This window comes from Urocitellus parryii, chromosome 2 (assembly GCF_045843805.1).
Source record: "Urocitellus parryii isolate mUroPar1 chromosome 2, mUroPar1.hap1, whole genome shotgun sequence".
Taxonomy (NCBI): domain Eukaryota; kingdom Metazoa; phylum Chordata; class Mammalia; order Rodentia; family Sciuridae; genus Urocitellus; species Urocitellus parryii.
In genome coordinates this window covers 41,818,155-41,838,006 of record NC_135532.1, presented here as the reverse complement: position 1 = coordinate 41,838,006, position 19,852 = coordinate 41,818,155, and the positions used below count along the sequence as shown (strand labels likewise).

General features: G+C 40.0%; 2 protein-coding genes across 3 annotated transcripts in view; one reads left to right on the top strand and one right to left on the bottom strand.

The window, feature by feature from the left end:
• Cog3 (component of oligomeric golgi complex 3) overlaps positions 1–12,280 on the top strand; it is a 53,387-nt gene extending 41,107 nt beyond the window's left edge. The window contains exons 20-24 of one of the 2 annotated variants that reach the window (XR_003302927.2): positions 3,878–3,953; positions 8,341–8,468; positions 9,334–9,432; positions 10,378–10,615; positions 11,323–12,280. Coding sequence is in view for 1 of the 2 variants with exons in the window: in XM_026411963.2 (XP_026267748.2) it covers positions 3,878–3,953; positions 8,341–8,468; positions 9,334–9,432; positions 10,378–10,407 (333 nt within the window). In the remaining variant the exon portion in view is untranslated. Of the gene's footprint in view, positions 1–3,877; positions 3,954–8,340; positions 8,469–9,333; positions 9,433–10,377 lie in introns of both variants that reach the window. The other variant, XM_026411963.2, reaches the window with a different exon arrangement.
• Positions 12,281–18,352: 6,072 nt separating this feature from the next.
• The window catches only part of Erich6b (glutamate rich 6B), a 48,272-nt gene continuing 46,772 nt past the window's right edge, over positions 18,353–19,852 (bottom strand). Inside the window, exon 13 of the mRNA XM_077795470.1 lies at positions 18,353–18,565. Within this exon, the coding sequence (XP_077651596.1) occupies positions 18,353–18,565 (213 nt within the window). The remainder of the gene's footprint in view (positions 18,566–19,852) is intronic.

The following is a 19,852-nucleotide window of genomic DNA, read 5'->3' as shown; positions in this document are numbered from 1 at the left end:
TACGCTGGCAAGGAAATATCGATGCGTCATTCCTACTTGGCAATGGCCCTCAGCAGTTTACCATGGACATGTTGTATATACATAAAGGCATTTCCCTGGACAGCTAGCTGTTTATACACCTCTTCCCCAACTCTCTTTCTTTCTCTAGTGTTGGGATGCTCTACCACTAAATTACACCCTGAGTCCTTTTTATTTTTTATTTTGAGACAGGGTCTCACCATGTTTCCTGGCTTCGAACTTGCTATCTGGCTTATGGATCTCTTTTTATATCCCCTTTGCTATGGGGAAAGAAGGGAAAGGCTTGTGTCTTATCATCATGGAGAGCCCAATGTCACATCACGTGTCAGTTGACTGTGCCATTGCTCAGATCAGACACAGTTGCCTCTGTCCCTTGTTGCTGCTTGTTGAGTTTCTAGACCTAATATTTAGTAGACACCACAGCCTGGTAGAGGACTGAGCATCCTTTTTGTATTGTCTTATTCCAAATTCAGGTTCCTTCCAGTCCTGCTGGCATAGAGTCAGTCAGAGACAGAGAGATAGGCAGGCAGGCAGGCAGGCAGGCAGACAGACACAAACACTGGAGTTCACACTGACATACGTGATCATTTAAGACATTATGTTTTAGAATTTGTTGACCCAGCATTTTTATTTTTTTATCTGGTGACTGTTTCTAGCATTCTGAGTAGTAGAGGAGAAAAAAGATTTTAGAACTTCAAAATGCTTTTCTCTAAAGGTATGCCTCAGCATTATCACCTGCAGGTTCAGAACCTCAGGCTTTTTTATTTAGTTAGTATTTTATAAGGCAACTGTGCTTGTACCTTGATAAATGATTATAATATCCATAGGTATAGAAAGGAGACAGGACTTCATTTTTCATTTAAATGTAAATTTGTAGGTCTCAGTACTTACCATTTTAGATGTAAGCCTTATCAACAAAGGTCCTCAGCTTGTTTATATATATGGGTTGGCACAATGAAACAAACTGTGTTTGTATGTAGAGAACATTCTCTGTATGTCAAAGACTTTTTAACCTAAAAACTCAATGTATGATTCTGATGCCCTTTTATCTGCTGTAGATTGGCCTTTTTGTTTTTATATGGCTCTCTCTAGGCTCTCCTGTTGAGATGCTTCATTTTCCTTAGTTCTACCCACAAACCCTGGCTTCCCAACGGAAGACATCTTCATTTCATAGACTAAGAAACTGACGTCTCACAGAGTGGCTGAGTGTTCATGAGATAACTTTTCTATGTCTTTTTCATCTGCCGCTTTCCTGATTTTTGGTGTAATTATTGTTTTTCTTGAGAAAAAATAAGATGAGTACAAGAAGAACATACACATGCTCATTTCTTATTTCCTGTCCTTGGAAAAATAGGCTTTTCTCTAAGTATTTGAATGGCCTAAAAAAAAAAAATTATTCTGAGTGTTGGGGATAGAGGTACATGTGAAAACATTTAAGTCAGATTATTATTTTTTTCAAATTTTAAAAACTGTTGATGCATTTTTACTATTTAGAATTCTATGGTACTGGATATTGCTTGAAACTCTTAAATGGGACTTGGGATGGTGGTAGGTGTAGCAAAAAGAGCTAAAAACTTGGAGTTGGGAAGGTGGGGTCCCAGGTTCTCTTCTCTACTTGCTGAATGAAACTGTTAGTAGGTTTGTTCCTCTGAGACTCAGTTTTCTAACCTCTATCAGGATGGCTGTAGAATTTATCCTATTGTCTTAAGATTACTGCAAGGACCAAATAATATCATGTGTAAAGGCACTTTGTAATTGTAAAGTGCTGTGGAAATGTTATTTTAAAGTAAAGTAGACAAAGTTGAGATAAAGATTTTACATTAGCCAAAAGTCTAAATTAAGGCATTTTAAAGGAAGTATAATTTTAGGTTTGTAGCTAAGCTATAAGTGGGACCAGTTTATGCTAAAAACCCAGGCTTGTATGTAAAAAATACCAATTTTTCCCAAGCAGTTTAATAAGCAAGTTTATTCTTAATATTCATTTTGAAGTGTTATTAATTTCCTCTAACCCTATAAATTTTTCTTGATGTAGTGCATATAATAGAATTTGATCTATAAATTTAATTCCTGCTCTCAAGGAGTTATAACCTAGTGGGAAATCAAGATAGGAAGATAACTGAACATAAAATGTATATGGCAATGTCAGCATGAGACAGTGAGTCTTTGTTCATCTCTGGGGTTTTAAAAAAGATGAGAATTATTGGGGAGAACATTTTTTATTCCCTTGAGTACCAGACATTTTTTTCCTTTTCCTGTTCCTTCTCTGGGTTTCTTTCTCAGGAGACATGAACTCTAATACCCAGGAAAACTTTTGAAGGGAATACTCCTTGAGGTGTGATTTAAAGATAAGTAAATTATCTGGATAGTAAACACAAAATGAATGTACAAATCTGTATTTGTTTTTAAAACAAACTTCCTAAATATATATCATCTTGGAGCTGGGGATGTGGCTAAAGTGGTGGTGCGCTTGCCTGGCATGTGTGCAGCCCAGGTTCGATCCCCAGCACCACATATAAACAAAGATGTTGTGTCCGCCAAAAACTAAAAAATAAATAAATATTAAAAAAAATTGTCCCTCTCAAAAAAAAAAAAAGAAAGAAAATCTGGTTATTTAAAAAAAAATATATATATATATCATCTTGAAATTGGTTAAATTTTGGGACAATCAGTGGAATAATAGGCAGCCATTACAATTAAAACTGTCAGACCCAGAAAAATGTCCAGAATATAGATTTAAGTGGGAAAAAATACATTCTCATTTTTATAAATGTATAAACATGAATATATACTTTTAAATTGCAATGTATTCCCAAAATAATGTACACTGAAGTGTGGATTTTTTTTCTTTTAGCATTGTCTAAGTAAACTGTAATCTTCTGTGAAATGTGTCTTTTAAAAACAAATCGCACAATGAAAAAATAAAGACATGGAGAAGAATTGAGAGGAGGAAAGGGCGAGTTTACGCACATGGGCAGCATAGAAACCAGCAGTGAAGAAGGCTGGAGAGATCAGCTTTAACCTTATGCCTGTCTCTTCCCTCCTATTTGTTTGCCCCTTTTCAAGAGAAGCTAGAGTCTGTGCTAAGGTTTTTTTCTAATGAGACTTTCCAGTGGGGCCAAGGCTTTGGCAGAACATGACTGTCCATTAAAACAAACAAACAAAAAATGTTTTATGCAGTTTCTGTCTCTCACCCTGTGTAGCCACCCATTTTCCCATCACAGTGTGTGATGACTCTTGACACAACAGTCTTGTCCAAGCAGCTAAATACACTTTTTTACATTCACTTTTCTATATTGTTGCTACTAAATGGAAAGAGATGACTAGAAGATGGGCTCCCAAGTCTGTATTTTTAGCTTTTATAGTCAAGTGTGCCTTTTGATGGTATTGAAAAATCCTATTTTTTTTTTAATGACATTCTCTCTGCCTATGATATAGTAAGAAATAAATCTTCTTGGTATATAGAGGAGATTTTTGTCCAGCTGGGATGACATTTCTAATAAAATACAATAATAATTTAATATTAACAGTCCATTTTAGAGAGATCTGTTTTGTATTTACATTTCTCTAGGGTTTCAGTTTTATCTTCCTATCCTGAAATGTCTTAGGCAGAATGCCATATATGATTTTTTTTTTTTTTTTTTTGGCAAGGTAACATATGCCTTGAAATAACAAAAAGTTTTGTTGAAAAATTGTATAAGCTCTAAAGGAATATGAGATGTGGTGCAATTTTGTTGCTGTTGCACATTTGATTATCAGTATGCTTTAGTAGGTTTAAATGGTGTTTTGTATCCTTTGAGAGTGGCAAGGGTTTAATTTTTCACCTGTGAAATGAAGCTTTTCTTCTTGTCTCCTCTACTAGGTTTCAGCATTAAAAACAATGGCCAGTCAGGGAGGTCCCAAGTATACCCTCTCACAGCAGCCTTGGGCACAACCAGGTAATCAGATTTTACTATTTTGGATTTCTTTTTTAAGATATTATTAATTTGCATTTATATAGTCCTTGCAGGGACAGCTTGGATTTGTTTCTTATTCACTTTGGGGTTCTACATCTGAGTTAATCTAGATTCAGTTTGGAGCTAACAGATCTTAATTGGCCAGCACTGTTGGTATTTCAATAAGCATTCCAAGGAAGGAAGAATTAAAAATAAACTTACCTAGTTAAAAGTAAAATCTGGTATGGATGGAAACATTTTGAGTCCGCTGATTTCTGTACTCTTGCCATTCATTTGTTTATAGCTTTCTGAAAATACTGTATTTGACACAGTGAAATTGTGGAGAGAAAAACACCCGTTTTCAAGTATATGAAGAAATATTGGGCCACTATTTTGTTACACATTTTCTCTAAATTCTATTCTTTGTTGATATTTTGGAGTGTTTGTAAAAAGAATCATAAAAATTGAGGTATCAGTGGGAGTTGGCAGGCAATATCATTGCCTGATTCATAGATATATTTGAGATGTTTCCAATTTTATACTTTCCTGAATGTAAATTTTTGTGTGTATGTGTGTGTTAGAGGTTTTGTTTTGGGAGAGACTTTTTTTGTTCATTATGATTAACTTTTATTAATTGTACATATCAATAAGTTTCACTGTGACATTTCCATACATGCATATATCATGCTTTGATTATATCTATCCTCCCCACTCCTCTCTCCCCTCTCCTTTCTACTTGCTCTGTCCCCTTCCCTTTGCTTTTTTTTTTTTTTTTTTAATTTCCCCCTTTGGTACCAGGGATTGAACTCGGGGGTACTCAACTACCAGGCCACATCCCCAGCCCTATTTTGTATTTTATAGAGACAGAGTCTCACTGAATTGCTAAGCACCTCGCCATTGCTTAGGTTGGCTTTGAACTCTCAATCCTTCTGTCTCAGCCCTCCGAGCTGCTGGGATTACAGGTGTGCACCACCGTGCCCAGCTTCCCTTTATTTTTGTTTTTTTGTGGTTTGAACCCAGGGCCTTGTGCACACTGCACATGCAGTGTACCATTAAGCTATACCCCCAGTCTAATGGGAGGGTTCTTTACTTTTATATGTTAGACATTTAAAACTGAACCTAAATTTGTGGATTGTTCTGGTACATTTTGTGACATTTTAAGTTGCTATTAAACCAGAATAAATAATTTTGTTAAGCATATTTCTGGCTCCCCTGACCCATATTTTGAAAATGAAAAGAACAAAATGGTGAAAGAACAGTTTTAATTATGTGTAAGCAGTGCCCAAGTTGGAAAGTAGCTCTTTGCTTGTAGTGAGAGTTCCAAAGAGTAGGCTTTGCACCCATAAAAATTAGCTATCTGCAGGTACCTAATCTGGAATCAACTTTTTAATATGATTGCTTTTCCTATTGAAAGGATGTTGTGTTGACAGGTATTCATTTCCTTTGAGAAAAAGGATTGAAACTCTTTTAAGCCTATAGATTTTTCAGTTATTATGAACCCCTCAGGTTAATCTGAAGTTGGGCCAAGAAATTAAGAATAGCTATGTATTTCATATGAAGATGTGTAAATATTATCTTTGAAAGGATGACAGAATTGTATTTCAAACGTTCCTCATGTGCACTTTGAGGATGTCAGTACAGGTTTGCAATGATTTGTTTTATTGCAAATACCTTTTTGTATATTTTAATGGAAACTGTGAATATTCTGAATTCATTATTTTAAACATTTGGATTGTGCATGAGAGTGAAATCTTAAACATCTTTTAAAAGCAGAGCACACTTGATGGAGTAGTACACTTTGTCAAAAGAAAATCAGATTTTTTTTTTTTTACCAATAGTATTGGGAATTCTGATCATAGGCTGCCTTTTTGTCAACCACCTATTCCTCATAGTCAGGAAGCTGACTTCCTAGTTCCCAGCTCAAGGCAACTCTTGGAGTCATTCTCATGATCTCTGGATGAATTGGAGCCTTTGGCTTAAGGTTTCAGCCACTCATAGGGCTTATTTAGAAATAGAAGTTGATTTGTATTTTGAATGTTTATGTAAATGAAACCTCTTGGATGTAATAAGTCTTTCTTAAAATAGATAAAAATAGCAAATAGGCACAGACATTTAGTACACTAAACCCAGGGATTTGGTGTATAATTAACATATTATTCTTTCCCTTTTGGAAAGATCCTTTCTCTCAAAATAGTGGTTGTCATTTTCTCAAGCAGAATTCTAATAGAATTCAGTGTTAGATGTATTGGACCCTTAAGCATTACTAGAATTATCAGTAAGCAGCAGTTTCCCTGATAAAAGGAAAAGGACAGATTGAAATGGGTTTGCTGTTTTGTCACATAACTCATTTGGTTTCTTTCTTAGTGAGGAGATCTTAGCGTATATAGAGATGACAGTTCAGTTTGTCTTGTGTATTTTCTGCCCATTTAGCCACAATGGAGGGTGGAGTTGGAGTTTCATGATCTGTAATACATGACATCCACACTTCAGTGTCAAAGAGATTTATGGGCCTGTTGGGGTGGGAACATCAAGAACAGTCCAGGAGCAATCTCTTCTGCCCCAGAAACCCAGGGTGACTGGTTTATGTAGACTGTCAGGTTCTTGGATCAAGTCGTAATGAAGAAACTCATGGGAGAGAATGCTGTTTTGTTAATTGATTCTAGACAATTAAAGGATACTATATTCACTAGTCTGCACAGCTACTTTATGCTTATCAAGGGCTCTGAAAACTCATTTAGTGATCTCTGAAGTGTGTTTGTTAACACACAGAGCCAGAACCCACGAAGGAAGTGTCTTGAAGAGCTTTCATTTGTTTAATGAAAAAATAAACAATTCTGGACTCTTTCTTCTTAAGAGCCAATGCACTTTCTTACCTTGTCTTATCACAACCCTCCTCAATTTAAAAAAGTGTTTTCGGATGGTCTAAATATTTTCAAGGTGTATAAAATAAAAAATAACTCTCTTTTCCACTTGCATACTAGTGCTGCTCTCAAAGGTAGTTTCTTTCCCAGCATTGTGTATACTAGCACATATGGACTTAGAAAATGTTACCCAAATGAGATTGTACTATACCTCTTACTTTTTCACTTACTGTGTGTCTTATAGCCCTTCTTGTACCAGCATATCCTTCTGTGTCCACTGTATTTAATGGACACACGGAACACATCAGTATAGCATGATAGCTTTAGAAATTTATTAATTGATATTTAATTATTTTCAGTTTCTTCTATATATTATTTGACAAATATCCCTATACACACATCTTTTTATTTTGTGAGTATGTAAATAGTATAAATTTTTAGCAGTGAAAATCAGTGAAAGAGTATGTGTATTTTCAGTTTTGCTAGAAATTGCCTAGTGTCCCTCCAGAGAGATTGGACACTCATCAGCAACTGATGAAGATACAGATGTCCTTCCATATTGATTGGGGATTGGTTCCAGGACTCCCCCACCACACATGTCAGAATCCAAGATGTTTAAGTCTGTCACATAAAATGGGTTATTTGCAAAAACCCTGTGACTGTCCTTCTGTATACTTTAAGTCATCTCTAAATTACTTATAGTGCCTAATACAACATGAATGCTATATAAATTGTTGTTATATGATGTTGTTTAGGGAATAATGAAAAATATCTGTATATAGGCAGTTTTTTTCTGAATACTTTTGATCTGTAGTTGGTTGAATCCATGAATGTGGAACTTGCAGATATGGAGGGCCAACTACCTCTTTCCCCACATCATTGTCAATTTGTAAATATCTCACTGCTTTCATTTGCATTTCTTTAATTTTGAGTGATGTTGAACATGTGTGGAACCATCTTTTCCTCTGTAGCTATCTAGGTAGTTTCCTCACAGATGACTACTCTTCCTTTCCAGGTAGCTCTTTCAGGTTAAATAGTTATTTTAGTTAGAAACTTATAGAATTCTATTTGCTGTCTGATAATGTGGTATAAGATTACAACAAATGGATATTTAGTTTTCCTTAGATTTGTGTGGATATCTTCTCAGTGTCCTGAGTGAGACTGTTAGACAGCACCTCTGACTGTGAGTCAGTTCTGTAGATAGATAAGCTCATTTACTATGGTTTCTCACAAGTATCTAAGAATGACTTCTTTAAAAAGCAAACTCACTTATCTCTCATCTAAATTCCAAACGCATATATTACAGCCCCTACGAATGTCTTAAAGCATGCTGGGAGAGTTCTTTACTGCCTTAGTGGTTGAGATTAGAGTTTTGTATATAGCAGATACTTAATGTTTGTAGAGCTAATTGTTAAACTTGATAAACAGACAAGGAAAATGAGACACATTCTTTGGGGAAATGAGACTTTTGCTATTTTTCTTTCTTCCCTTCTGAATTTGTGACCCTAACCAGGTTAATTGCTTTGCAGCAAAGGTCAGTGACCTTGTGGTGACTGCCTATAAGACAATAAAAGCAAAGCTGCCTTTGACGTTGAGAAGTATGTCGTTATACCTGTCCAATAAAGACACCGAGTTCATCTTGTTTAAACCTGTTAGGGTGAGTAGTACTATAATTTATCTGAAAGTTGGCTAGACTTCTAGTGTTCTTTTTCTTTTCCTGTAGATGTTTAAAACTGTTGATATACTATTCTAGTGAAGTTGATTAATAATTGCTGTGATTCTTGAAAGACATTCAGAGCCAGCTTCTGATTATGTCTTTTTTTTCCCCCAACTTTCACTTTGTCTTCTGTTTTTAATATTAACTTTGTATGTTTTGTTTGTGGTACTAGGGATTGAACCCAGTGGTACTTAGCCACTAAGCCATATCCCCAACCCATTTTATTTTTTTATTTTGAGACAGAGTCTTGCTGAGTTGCTGAGACTGACTTTCAATGTTAATTTTGAAAGTATAATTAAATAGATTAAAAAAGTCAGACCCTCACATTTTGCTTGTGGCCCAGCACTGGTGAAGGCAGTATTCCAGGAACCCTGTTTTTCTAATGAGTGGTGGAAATAAATGGTGTGCGGCAGCCACCGAGGGATAAATGTCAGAGAAAATTTCATAACTTATAGTTCTTTGTTGAGCTTACATCTTTACCCAGGGCGTTGGTTGATTTTTAAAGTACATTTTGTATGTCTTAGAACTTTATCTTTTATGTAAGAAATAGCTGACGACTCTTATTCTCTGGGGGGACAGGGCTTGCTAGAGTTTAGTTTTTCTAGGAAATGTTATCTGATAAGTCTTCATCAGGTTGTGCTGACATGTGAAATATTAAGTGCAATCTTAAATATTTAAGTGGCAATCTTATGAAAGATTTCTTCCATTCATTTTGGCAAACATTATGACGATTTAGCTTTCATAGTACTTCATGTGTAAGATGTGCATGTTTTCTGACTTATCTGATGTAATCTCCTCTTCTAAGAATAACATTCAGCAAGTCTTCCAGAAGTTTCATGCTCTGTTAAAGGAAGAGTTCAGTCCTGAAGACATCCAGATCATTGCTTGTCCTTCCATGGAACAGGTAAAGCACAGACTGAAAACCGTTAGTAGTTTTATGCCCCTTGTTTTTTTCACTACAGTAGGTAATATATTTGAGCAAACATGTTTTTAGTTTTAATTTTAAAAACTGTACACTGTTTTATTCTCATGAACAAGAATTCAAACTTTGAATTACTCTAACTTTTGGGGATGATTTTAGAGTTTTCAGTTGCATTTTAGTCCTTTCCAGTGGTGAAAATTGCTGTTTAAGACAAATGACCTTCTTGTGGAGAACTCAAATACTGGCATTTAATGTACTGAATCATTTTGTTCTGAATATTCATAATGTGAAAATTTCAGATAAAAATGAAAGTTATTTGAGAGATAAGAATAGATGCTTGAAGTATTTGTTTTTTCTTCTCTTCCTAAATTTATAAAAAACTGAATATAGAGTCCAGTTTGGGTTAGTTATCATTCATTTATTCAATTCAGCCAGCAGTTTTTTTACCGAGTACTTGTTATGTATTAGGAGTGGCCTAGTGCTTGGGAGAATATTTATTTATGGTCTTAAGTTTAGTGTAATTTGGAAATTTAGTATATAGTAAGAAGGAGAATGTTGAATAGAGAGGTAAAGCTGGGAGAGCTGGTGGAAGTGAGTAGAGACTGGGGAGAATGGGAACTTTTAAGGAGTTGAATAGGAGGAGAAAGCTGGAGGGAAGAGGAAAAGGTGCCATTGGTGACACAGATCCATTTCTGTCATTTGTTAGTGTTGGTGTTCTGTTTTGCCATCATTGTCCCTGGAGTTTAAGTGACTCAGGGGCCTGGATTTCATGATGTTGGTAGCTCCCCACACTTCCTCCAGAAGCTCAGGGCCCAGTAGCTATAAAAATCTTGGACTTTTCTCCTCGTTTTGTTTTTGAGGCTCTAGAGGACTTCTCTCAAGGGTGGTCCCACAGAAGAACTAACAGCCCTTCACCTTGCTTTTCAGCTGAACCTCCTGCTTTCGGTTTCTAAATAGCAGGATGGTTGGGCTGTGCGTGTCAGCGGTCTGTCTGGTGGGAACGGGATGAGAAGTCTTGCAGCCTGCCAGGACACTGAGGATCCTACATGAAATGTCCCCAAGAACCTCAATGCGTGCTGCTCAGTGCTGACTACAGAAGGAAACATAAAGTGTTTAGAGTTTGGTGTTTCCCTTTTAAAAACATCAAAATGCCAAAGATTAATTGGTGAGCAGTGATAGCTGCCTTATTTATGGTAACAAGAAATGTAAGTTTTTAAGACGTAGCCATGGAGGGCTCACAGTGAAATGTTTCTTCACAAAAGTTGTGCAATAAAAATAGGTTACAATAAGTAGTGCAAAGAACTTTACAGATATCCAGCTATCCAGAAAGCTGCTAAGGGTAAGGTTTGCTAATACGTGAAACACTGCAACACTTTTAACCGCCCAGCATTCCACAGTGACTATTTTTTTACTTTCAGAAATCTTATTTCTATACTCTATTTAATGTAATATTTCTCCTGTCATTTTGAAGTTTAGTTGGGAGTATATTGGTTGCTTCTGAGAACGCATCTTGCTTTCCTGGGAATTCAGGGTGTTATAATTCTTCTTTTGATGTAAGGTGGTTAAAGATCAAGGATCTTGGGTAAGGCCTGCCATCTCTACTCCTTGAACTGCTTAGGTGCAGAGTGTTCAAAAGCAGGTAGCTGCAACCTCCTGGCGTAGATAGGTATGGGTCTTCCCAGAGCCTCAGTGAGTATGAGGGAGCAGGAATTACCAGTGAGGTGTCTTAAATCTGGCACATAAAAATGAGAAGGGAAACTGGTGCATAGGATGAGTACCCTGTCTTAGAAGTGAAGCTTAGTGTTACAGCCTTCTGCACACGACCTTTGATTCCAGCCATTCTTTGAAATGTGAACACTTGTGTGTTTTCAGCTACCTGTGTTATGCTGTGCACCAGCCTTGAGGATCTCTAGCCCTGCTGCAGCGGGACATGTTATCAACACACACAAGGATACAAACACTGCCCACACTTTAGCACCACCATACCATATCAGGGATCACAAATTGTGCACATCTATAAATGTTTCTACAAATTCCTTTTTGAATTTGGAGTTGGATTGGTTTTCTCTCTGCTGTTATAGTAAATGTAACCTGTTGTGGGGTTCAAAAAGAATTCTGAGTCATTTAAACTTTGGAGGTGGGACACTGCCAAGGATTCTGGAATGGGGCCAACGGCCTTGTGGTGCAGGTGGTGCAGCTGTAGCAGTGCTCCTTGTGCGCTTAAGGCAGGGTCTTGCACAGTGTGCGGGTGGTCTGCCTAAACTGTCGTTTGTAACAGGTCATCTGTTTTCAACCCTGTCAGAGGTAGAAATTGCTTGATAGAACTTACCACTCTTATGTTTTGGGAAGGTAGAAGGAAAAAGGGTCCATATTCTTTCTTTGCCGTGAAATGAATGAATTAGGAAGATTGCATTTACTTCCACTTACTCTTTTAAATACATGTTTAATGAAACTGTAAAATATCCAGCTAGTGTATTATATGTACATTTGGTTTTTAAATAGCCTTTCCAAAGAAATGAGGGCATGATTATTGTACAGTACTGTGACTGATGTAGTTTGATGTACAGAGCAGATTTGTTCTTTGGGATAAAAATATTTAATGGCACTTTTTCTTGTGTTCTGATCTTTTGTTTCTGAAACACTCAAACACCTTACAAAGTGCTAAGTAGGTGATAGTGATCCAACTTGTTTGCTAAATGAATATTTGTTTAAATCTGTACAGTTTCAAGTGTTTACTTATACAAAGAGTGTACATACTTTCAAATAATTAATTTAAAATGCTTTATATTATTTGGCTAGAAATTGCTGTTTTTAATAAATGAATTTTTTTAAAAAATAAAGATTTTTGCTTCCTACTTTTGTGCTTGTGTGTTTGGTATATATGTGGATCTTTTAAAAAATTTTGAGATAACTTACAGATTCATAAACAGTTGTAAGAAATAATAGCAATCTGTGTACTTTTTATCCAATTCCTCCCAACATTTTGCAAACCGTAGCATAGTATTACAGCCAGGATATTGGCATCAATACACTTTACCCATTTTACTCAGACTTCTCCAGTTTTATTTGTAGTATATGAATTTCTTTGACAAGATAAATCATTTTGAAAGGACATTTTTGAAGCATCTTAATACTTCCTTCTTTAAAAGATGTGCTAGTCAGCTTTGCATTACAGTTATCTGAGATAAAGCACTTAGGAAGAGGGAAGGGTTATTTTTGGCTCACAGTTTTGGGGATCTCAGCCCATGATCAGTTGTCTCCATTGCTTTTGGCCTTGTGGTGAGGCAGCATGTCATGGAGGGAGAACAAAGATGCTCACCTCATGGTTGAGAAGCAAAAAAGAGGAGGAAAGGGCTGGGGTCCCCCTGTCCCCTTCAAGGGCTCACCCCGATGACTAGAAGACCTCTCATTAGTTCCCACCTATTAAAGGTTCCATTACCTCTCAGTAGCGCCATGGGCTGGTTCCAAGCCTTGGGGGTCACTGTGGATTCAAACTAGCAAAAAATTTTTTTTTTGTTTGCAAAGTGCCAATTTCCTGAGCACAGCCAGCAGAGGTAATTGTATTGAAATTCAGTAGTGTTATGATAACAATAAAAACAGGTTTGTGTTTTTTCTCTGGCTTAACAACCCCATATCTTTAAGTTCTCTTCTGTGACTATCTTATAAGAAAGACTGAAGAGTCAACCTCATGTTGACTTAAACCCTTAAAAAGAAGCTTTGGTAAAGGAACTGAAGATAATGAGAGATCCTTTTCAGAAAAGAAGGACTTTATTGCTTCCTCTCTGGGGCGCTTTGCTGTGTGGTTCTTTAGCTAACTTGTCTATACTGTGTTCTTGGGCATGAACCCCCGGAGAAAGGAAGCTGCTACTGAACGTGGGACAGTGGCGTTCTGTTAAATAGTCATTTGTTAAATGTCAGTTTTTCCTTTTAGAATAAATGTGTTTTTTTTAAAAAATAATAAGTGTGTTTTTAAAAACACATTTTGCAATTATACATATATGCTCACAAATGTTTGAATTTTATTGTAAAACATGCAAGTCTTTCATAAATGAGCCCTCAGAAGTAAACCATTGTTAGATGTTTGGAATGCAGCCTCCAAGTTTTTTCTATGGGTGTTTTAAAATAATTTTTCTTACACGATTGGGCTCTTGAACACATTTTAATGAATTAAAGTAGGCTTTGTCAGTGTTGCAGACACACACACTGTCTATTGCTGAACTATTTGAAAGTGAATTTTAGTCTTCATTAACAGTTTGTTTCTAAATATTTCAGTATCTACCTCCAAACAAGAATATTCTTTTACATAATCACAGTAGCATTTTCAGTAGCTCAGTGGTAGAGTACTTTCCTAATGTGAATGACGCCCTGGGTTTAATCCCCAGTGCTGCAAAAAATAAATAAGTGAAAAAATTGAGTATCTAGATTTCAGTTTTCCCAGTTACCGCCCCCCACCACCCAAATCTCTTACGGCATTTTTAAAAGTCCAGGTTTACACATTTTTATTTGGTTTTCATTCTCTAGTCCCTTCTAATTTGTTTTTTGCTTGCTTGTTTTCATGGCATTGACTTTTTGTTGTTTTTAAAGAGCTTGTTCTTTTCATTTTCTTCAAGAGACCAGTTACCTTATACAATGAACCATACCTGGATATTACTGAGTTTCCTCTTTAGTAAATTCAAAATACCTTAAAATTGCAGGATAAATATTTTTTTCAAATACATGGAACTTTAGCCAAAGTAGATATGTGCTGGGCTAAAAAGGAGGGAAAAAAAGAAAAAGAAAAAAAAAAAACCCTCAAATGGTCTATTGTAGTAGTCTCAGCACCAGGGGACATGTGGCAATGTCTGAAGACATTCATTTTGTCTTGATGGTGGGGGAGTGGTTATTTCTGGCTTCTTGTGGTTAGAGACCAGAGCTGCTAACCATCTTACGATGCCAGGACAGCTCCCAACAGGAAGAATTATCCAGCCCACAATGTTAATAGTGCAGGGGTTGCAACACTCTGCTCCATGTGATGGCATCCTTCAAACCCCAGCATCTACTGCTCCCCCACCTGGCCTGGTTACCCTCATACCTGACACCCAATTCAGTTTGCTTGAGGGGGTTTTTGTTTTGTTTTTTGCTGGCCCTTCTGCCACCAACCCAGTTTAGAAGCTCCATGGATACCCAGCACCTAGACCAGTGCCTGCGATAGGTACCTAATAAGCATCTGTTGAAGGAGCTAGTGCCCAAGTCACTCAGCATTCCCCACCCAGCCCATTCCTGCCAAGTCCTGCCTGTTCTCCCCCCCACCCCCACCCCCCAGCTCTTTCCCTCCTTCCTTCTGTAGTTTCAGAGCAGTTGCCCTGGGCCAACTCTCATTTTCAGTATTTCTGGCTTGGAATATTGTAACATTCTTACTACAAGATCCTAGTCCCCAGTGTGAGAGATGGCTACCTCCCATCCCCCTTGCTCCTGGAATAGAAAGCTTGAACTCTGCCTGGTGCACAGGCTCAGCCGACCCTGTCTGCTTCCCCTCCTGAATCAGGATGAGAAGCAACAGAAGACGTCACTGTCTAACTTGAGCAGGAAAGGACTACCCTGGAAGGATGAAAAAGGATGCTGTTGTCCCTCATGGGACAGACCAGAGGCTGGAGACCAGAGTGAGCACAGCATTGTTGGTTTTTTTTTTTTTTTTTTTTGTTGTTGTTGTTTTTTTTTTCCTTCCCACTGCTATGGCAGGGCCTGGACTGGGCATTGCTGCCTCTGCTTTCATGATGACCAAGTTAACTCCCTGGGTGTGTGGATCTTTCTGTCAGTCTGGTTTTCTAGGCCTCCCCTGAGTACAGAAGCAGAGAACAGAGGGTCTTATCTATGCCAGAAAAGCAGAAGAAAAAGAAGGGGAGAGGGGGAGAGGGAATGGTGCTGTTTGCTGCTCTTTTATTTCTTGTGAATTTTCTCTTATTAACCGGGTAATAATGCACATTATGTTTTCCCTGTTCTGATTACTGGTGTGGTTTCCACCTGGATCCTGAACCTTTTTGCTTTCCGGAGTTGGAGGCAGGTGACTGCTGCCTATTAATTCTCTCAAGGGAGAAACCCACCCCAAAAGGAGGAACAGGGTCAGGACAGGAAGGGAAAAAAAAAAAAAAAAAACTTGTCCTAAATACCTCCAATGCCATACCCTTGCCTGTCTGGCTCTCGGTGTCTCTACACATGCCATTGCCTCTCCCTGGAACTCTTAGCATGCCCTGCTGGCCCCAACCCCATGTGCCTTCCACTCTTGGCAGATATCATGGGATCTCCATGTGTGGTGAGGGGGCAGAGGAGGGTGAGGTGGTGAGGTTGTACTGGGGCTGAGTCTGAGATGGCTGGGGGCTTAGAACAATGTCCTGAGGCCCACTCAGGACCTTTAGTCTTTGATGGGTGATAAGTGCGTGCGTCAGCTTTCCATGGCTGTGACAACACACCAATTTATGAAGACAAACTTATTTTGGCTCATGTTTAGGTCACCTTGGACCCATTCTTTGTACTAGTGGCAAGGTGAAAGAACATCATGGCAGACATCATGACACAAGCATGTGGTGGAGCAGAGCTGCTCACCTTGTGTGACAGTGCAAGAAACGTGAAATGATTGGGTTATGAGAGCCATAACCTAATCTGTGTGTTAATCCCCTGATAGGGATTAACTGGTGACTATAGGCTGGTAGGGTGTGGTTGGACGAGGTGGGTGCCTGGGGACATGCTTTTGGGGTTTATAGCTTGTCCTTGTTGGCCAGAGCTCTCTGTGATCATCATGTTCTGAGCTGCTCTCCTCCACCACACACTTCCACCATGAAGTTCTGCCTCATCAGGCGCTGAGGAATGCAGTTGGCTCTCTATGGACTGAGTCCTCTGAAACTGAGCCTCAAAGTAAAATTTTCCTCTTCTAATTTTTCTTGTCAGTTCTTTTGGTCACAGTTGTGAAAAAGCTGACTCGGAAGTCCATGACTGTGGTACTTGGGTATCACTCTTCACAGTAGGGAGTGGCTAATTGTCAGACTGTACTGGGAATAGGGTTTTCCTATACTGACTTGGTTGATGCTAGAGTTAAGGTCATCCTGGGAGTTGAGTATCCCAGGGATGTATAAAAGGCACCCTGGGGTGGGTTGGGGTTGCTCCTAGCTCAAGTTCACCTTTTCTAGACATGACCCATGCCCAGGCCTCATCTGGAGCTGTGGTTACAAGATATAATCCCATATCCCTTATACACTGGAGTGGAAAAAGGGTGCCCAAGACCACTAGGGACTTTTGAGAATAATCGGCAGACAAACGTGTGTGAACTGAGGTGTCTGTTGGATGAATCGGGTATCGAAAGATAGTATGCTCTCCTGTTCCCTGCAGGCCTCCTGGGCTCCAATCCATCCTGAGACCCACTGCATCTTCTATTTGGATCACTGTTCTATCAGGTTCACATTTCCCTTTTTGTTTTAGCTACTGAGTTGATGACTATCAAGTGACCAAAAGGGTCCTAGGTATTGGAGTTGACATGTGGGTCCTTTTGAGTACCAAGTTGACTCCTAGTTTGGGGAACCAGGTGCAGGCTGGCTTTGGTTTTCCATGTGGGAGTCCTCTCCTGTGATGGGGTGGGTGGTCAAGGGTGTGTGTGTGAGGAGGTCAGAGCCTCCAGGCTCAGTGCAAAAGCATGGGACCCAGGAGCTGAGCTACCTCCATCCTTCACTCTTTCAGCTGAGGACCAGGGCACTGTGTTCCGTGGTATTACCCAGATTCTCCTAAGTCAGGAGGAGTGGCTGGTCTCCTGGAGGTGGATACATGCTTTGTGCTGAGGTAGCTGGGAGGCTGAGATTGGCCTCCAAGCTCCCTGAGGGAGAGGGGGAGGAAGAGACCCTGCAACAAAGTAGAATAAAGGTAGTAGTCTCTGGAGTGGCCTGGAGTTATTGAGATGCCTGGAATGGGTAGTCGTTAAAAAAAGTGCTATCACTAGAGTGATGTCACTTTGTAGCTAGGTAGATCAGAATGCCAGTCTTCACTGTCACTTACTAGTGTGTGATCCTGGGTAAGTCATTTAACCTCTCTGAACACCAGTGTCATCAAGAAAACACTCTTTGTCACAAGCCACGTGGGATGGAACTTGCGAAAGTGTAGTGCTCAGCACCAGGGACCGACCTCCTTCGTGCTTCATGCTTGGTCCATGGTGGTGAGTGTCATGATCAGGAAGGCCCAAGAAAGCTGGGTGGGGCTATCCCTGTAGGCCAAGGGAAATGCAGACCTCCCAACCTTACTTCCAGGTGCATCTCTTGATGCACACTGGACAGATACCTCCCTGGAACTGCCCAGGTATAAAGGGAGGGGCCCGGTGACAGTAATTAGAGACACTCACTGACTGGTGTCTAATGGCCAGACCCTATTCTAGGGTTGCTACATGCAATAAGTTCTTCACTACTCCCCACTCTAGTGGTAGATACTGTTTCTAGGTCCATTTTACAGATGTGGAAACAGGCATAAAGTTACTTGACCCAGGGCACACAACCAATAAGGGGCAGAGCTGGACAGTCTATCCTGAGTCAAGGCAGGTAATGAACTGCAAAAGAATTTCTGGGTGGCAGTGACTGGTAGGAGCATGCAGAGCGGGTGTGGACGTGTATTGCTTACTGACATGACACAGTGCTCCCAAAGCTGTCAGGTTTTGACTAGGAGATCTTCTCTGTGCCCGGCCACATACTGTCAGTCCCTCAAAGCTTGCTTTCATTCTTGTTTTTTTTTTTTTTCCCTCTTACCAAGGAACTGTAACAGGTCCCAAATTACAAACCAACTCTCAAAGACATAATAGATAGATCTGGGGACTTCCCTGAAGCTCTTGAGGATTCCCCCTTCCCAAGACATTCAGTGGATGATGTATAAGGCCTGGGAGAATTTGGTGACTGCCCTACAAACAGAATCGAGATCTCTTCTTGGTTCCTAAAGCCATGAGACACATCTTGGAGGCCTCTGTGAAGTTTTTCAAATCAGATATGGTCAGCAAGTTCAGGATCCTAATCATTTTTCCCAGAAGGATCTGGACCTTCCGAGCTGTTGTGCCAGGATCTACCTCCAGGATTGTTTTCTCCTTCAGGTCTTGCAGCACCTCTGAGTTTATGAACTGTGGGATTCACAGAAGGCCAGGTGACATTAGTGCCTCTGCAGTCCTGCCTCCCCCTTGGAACCTCCACCCTCGGGACTGATCTATCTCCCCAGTACTGCCACCCGTGGCCTTTCTGGTGTTCACACTCACTTGGCCTGTGCCTATGGCCACTTGGACCATGGTGATGTGGGTGGCAGCCACATGTTAGCCTGATCCCAAACCAGAGAGAAACCAGCTCTTGTGCCCTGGACTGGCCTGCCTTCCAAAGGCTGCATCTCCAGGGCCAGTGTCTGCCAGGAGCCCGACTCCACCACAGGCTCACTGGGAGTGTATCCGGGTTTTGTTGGAATGAGGCCTTGCCCCAGCGAGGACACTTCAATGTCCATTTCTGCCTTGGTTTGTGGCCTGTCGAAAGTTGATAGAGACTCCCGGAGGGAGAATAACACCAATATGTTCTACTTCTATGAAGCTGATGAAATGTTTTCATGCAAAGTACCTTACTTAAGCCATATAACAACCTGCGTCTCTTCAGAAGAAGAGACAAGAAGCTAACATCACCCAGGAAGTAGAGAGGTGGGTGTAGAAGGGCAAGTTCTTCTTAGGGCCTCCTGGCTGCCCAACTTGGGCCCCAGCTCTGTCTCCTTCCTTTTGCTCTAATGAGTTACATTTGTGCTGATTTGCTTCTTCTACACCCCACCACTAGGGCAGCTCCCCAAGGGTACCCCAGCTCCCTGGGCCTGTTAGGCCTCCCAGTCTCCACCCTTTCTGGTTAGTCCTCCTTTCATGGCTCTCTTCCCTCAGGGAAACCCACCACCACTCGAAGGCCTTCATGCCCTCTCCAGCCCTGGGTGGCTCCTCTTCAGCTTGCAGCTGCTGTGGCATGGATGCGAGTGGGTGACCCAGGACAGCAGCGCTGGCCTCCTCTTTCACGGGGAGGCTGCTCAGGGGAATCCAGAATAGGCAAGGATGTTGTGACATCATTACTTAGCCTGCAAAATGGCAGGCTCTGCCAGGAAGGGAACCGGGGTGACCAGCTGGCCAGGCCTGTTTGGAACTTTTCCAGTTTTAGCACTCAAAGTCTAATGTCCAGGAAACTCCTTGGTCCTGGCAAATGGGTGACTGGTCACCTTAAACCTACCCTCCTCTCCTCTCAAATAATATTTGGGCAGTTTAATTTTGCTACAATCTGCTGTTGGGCTGCTTTTCCATCTGCTTCACCTCCAGGAGACATATCTGTCTCTCTATCTCCCTGGTGATTGGACTTCTGGATGCCTATGTGCCTCCCCGGTGGGATCTGTGAATAGA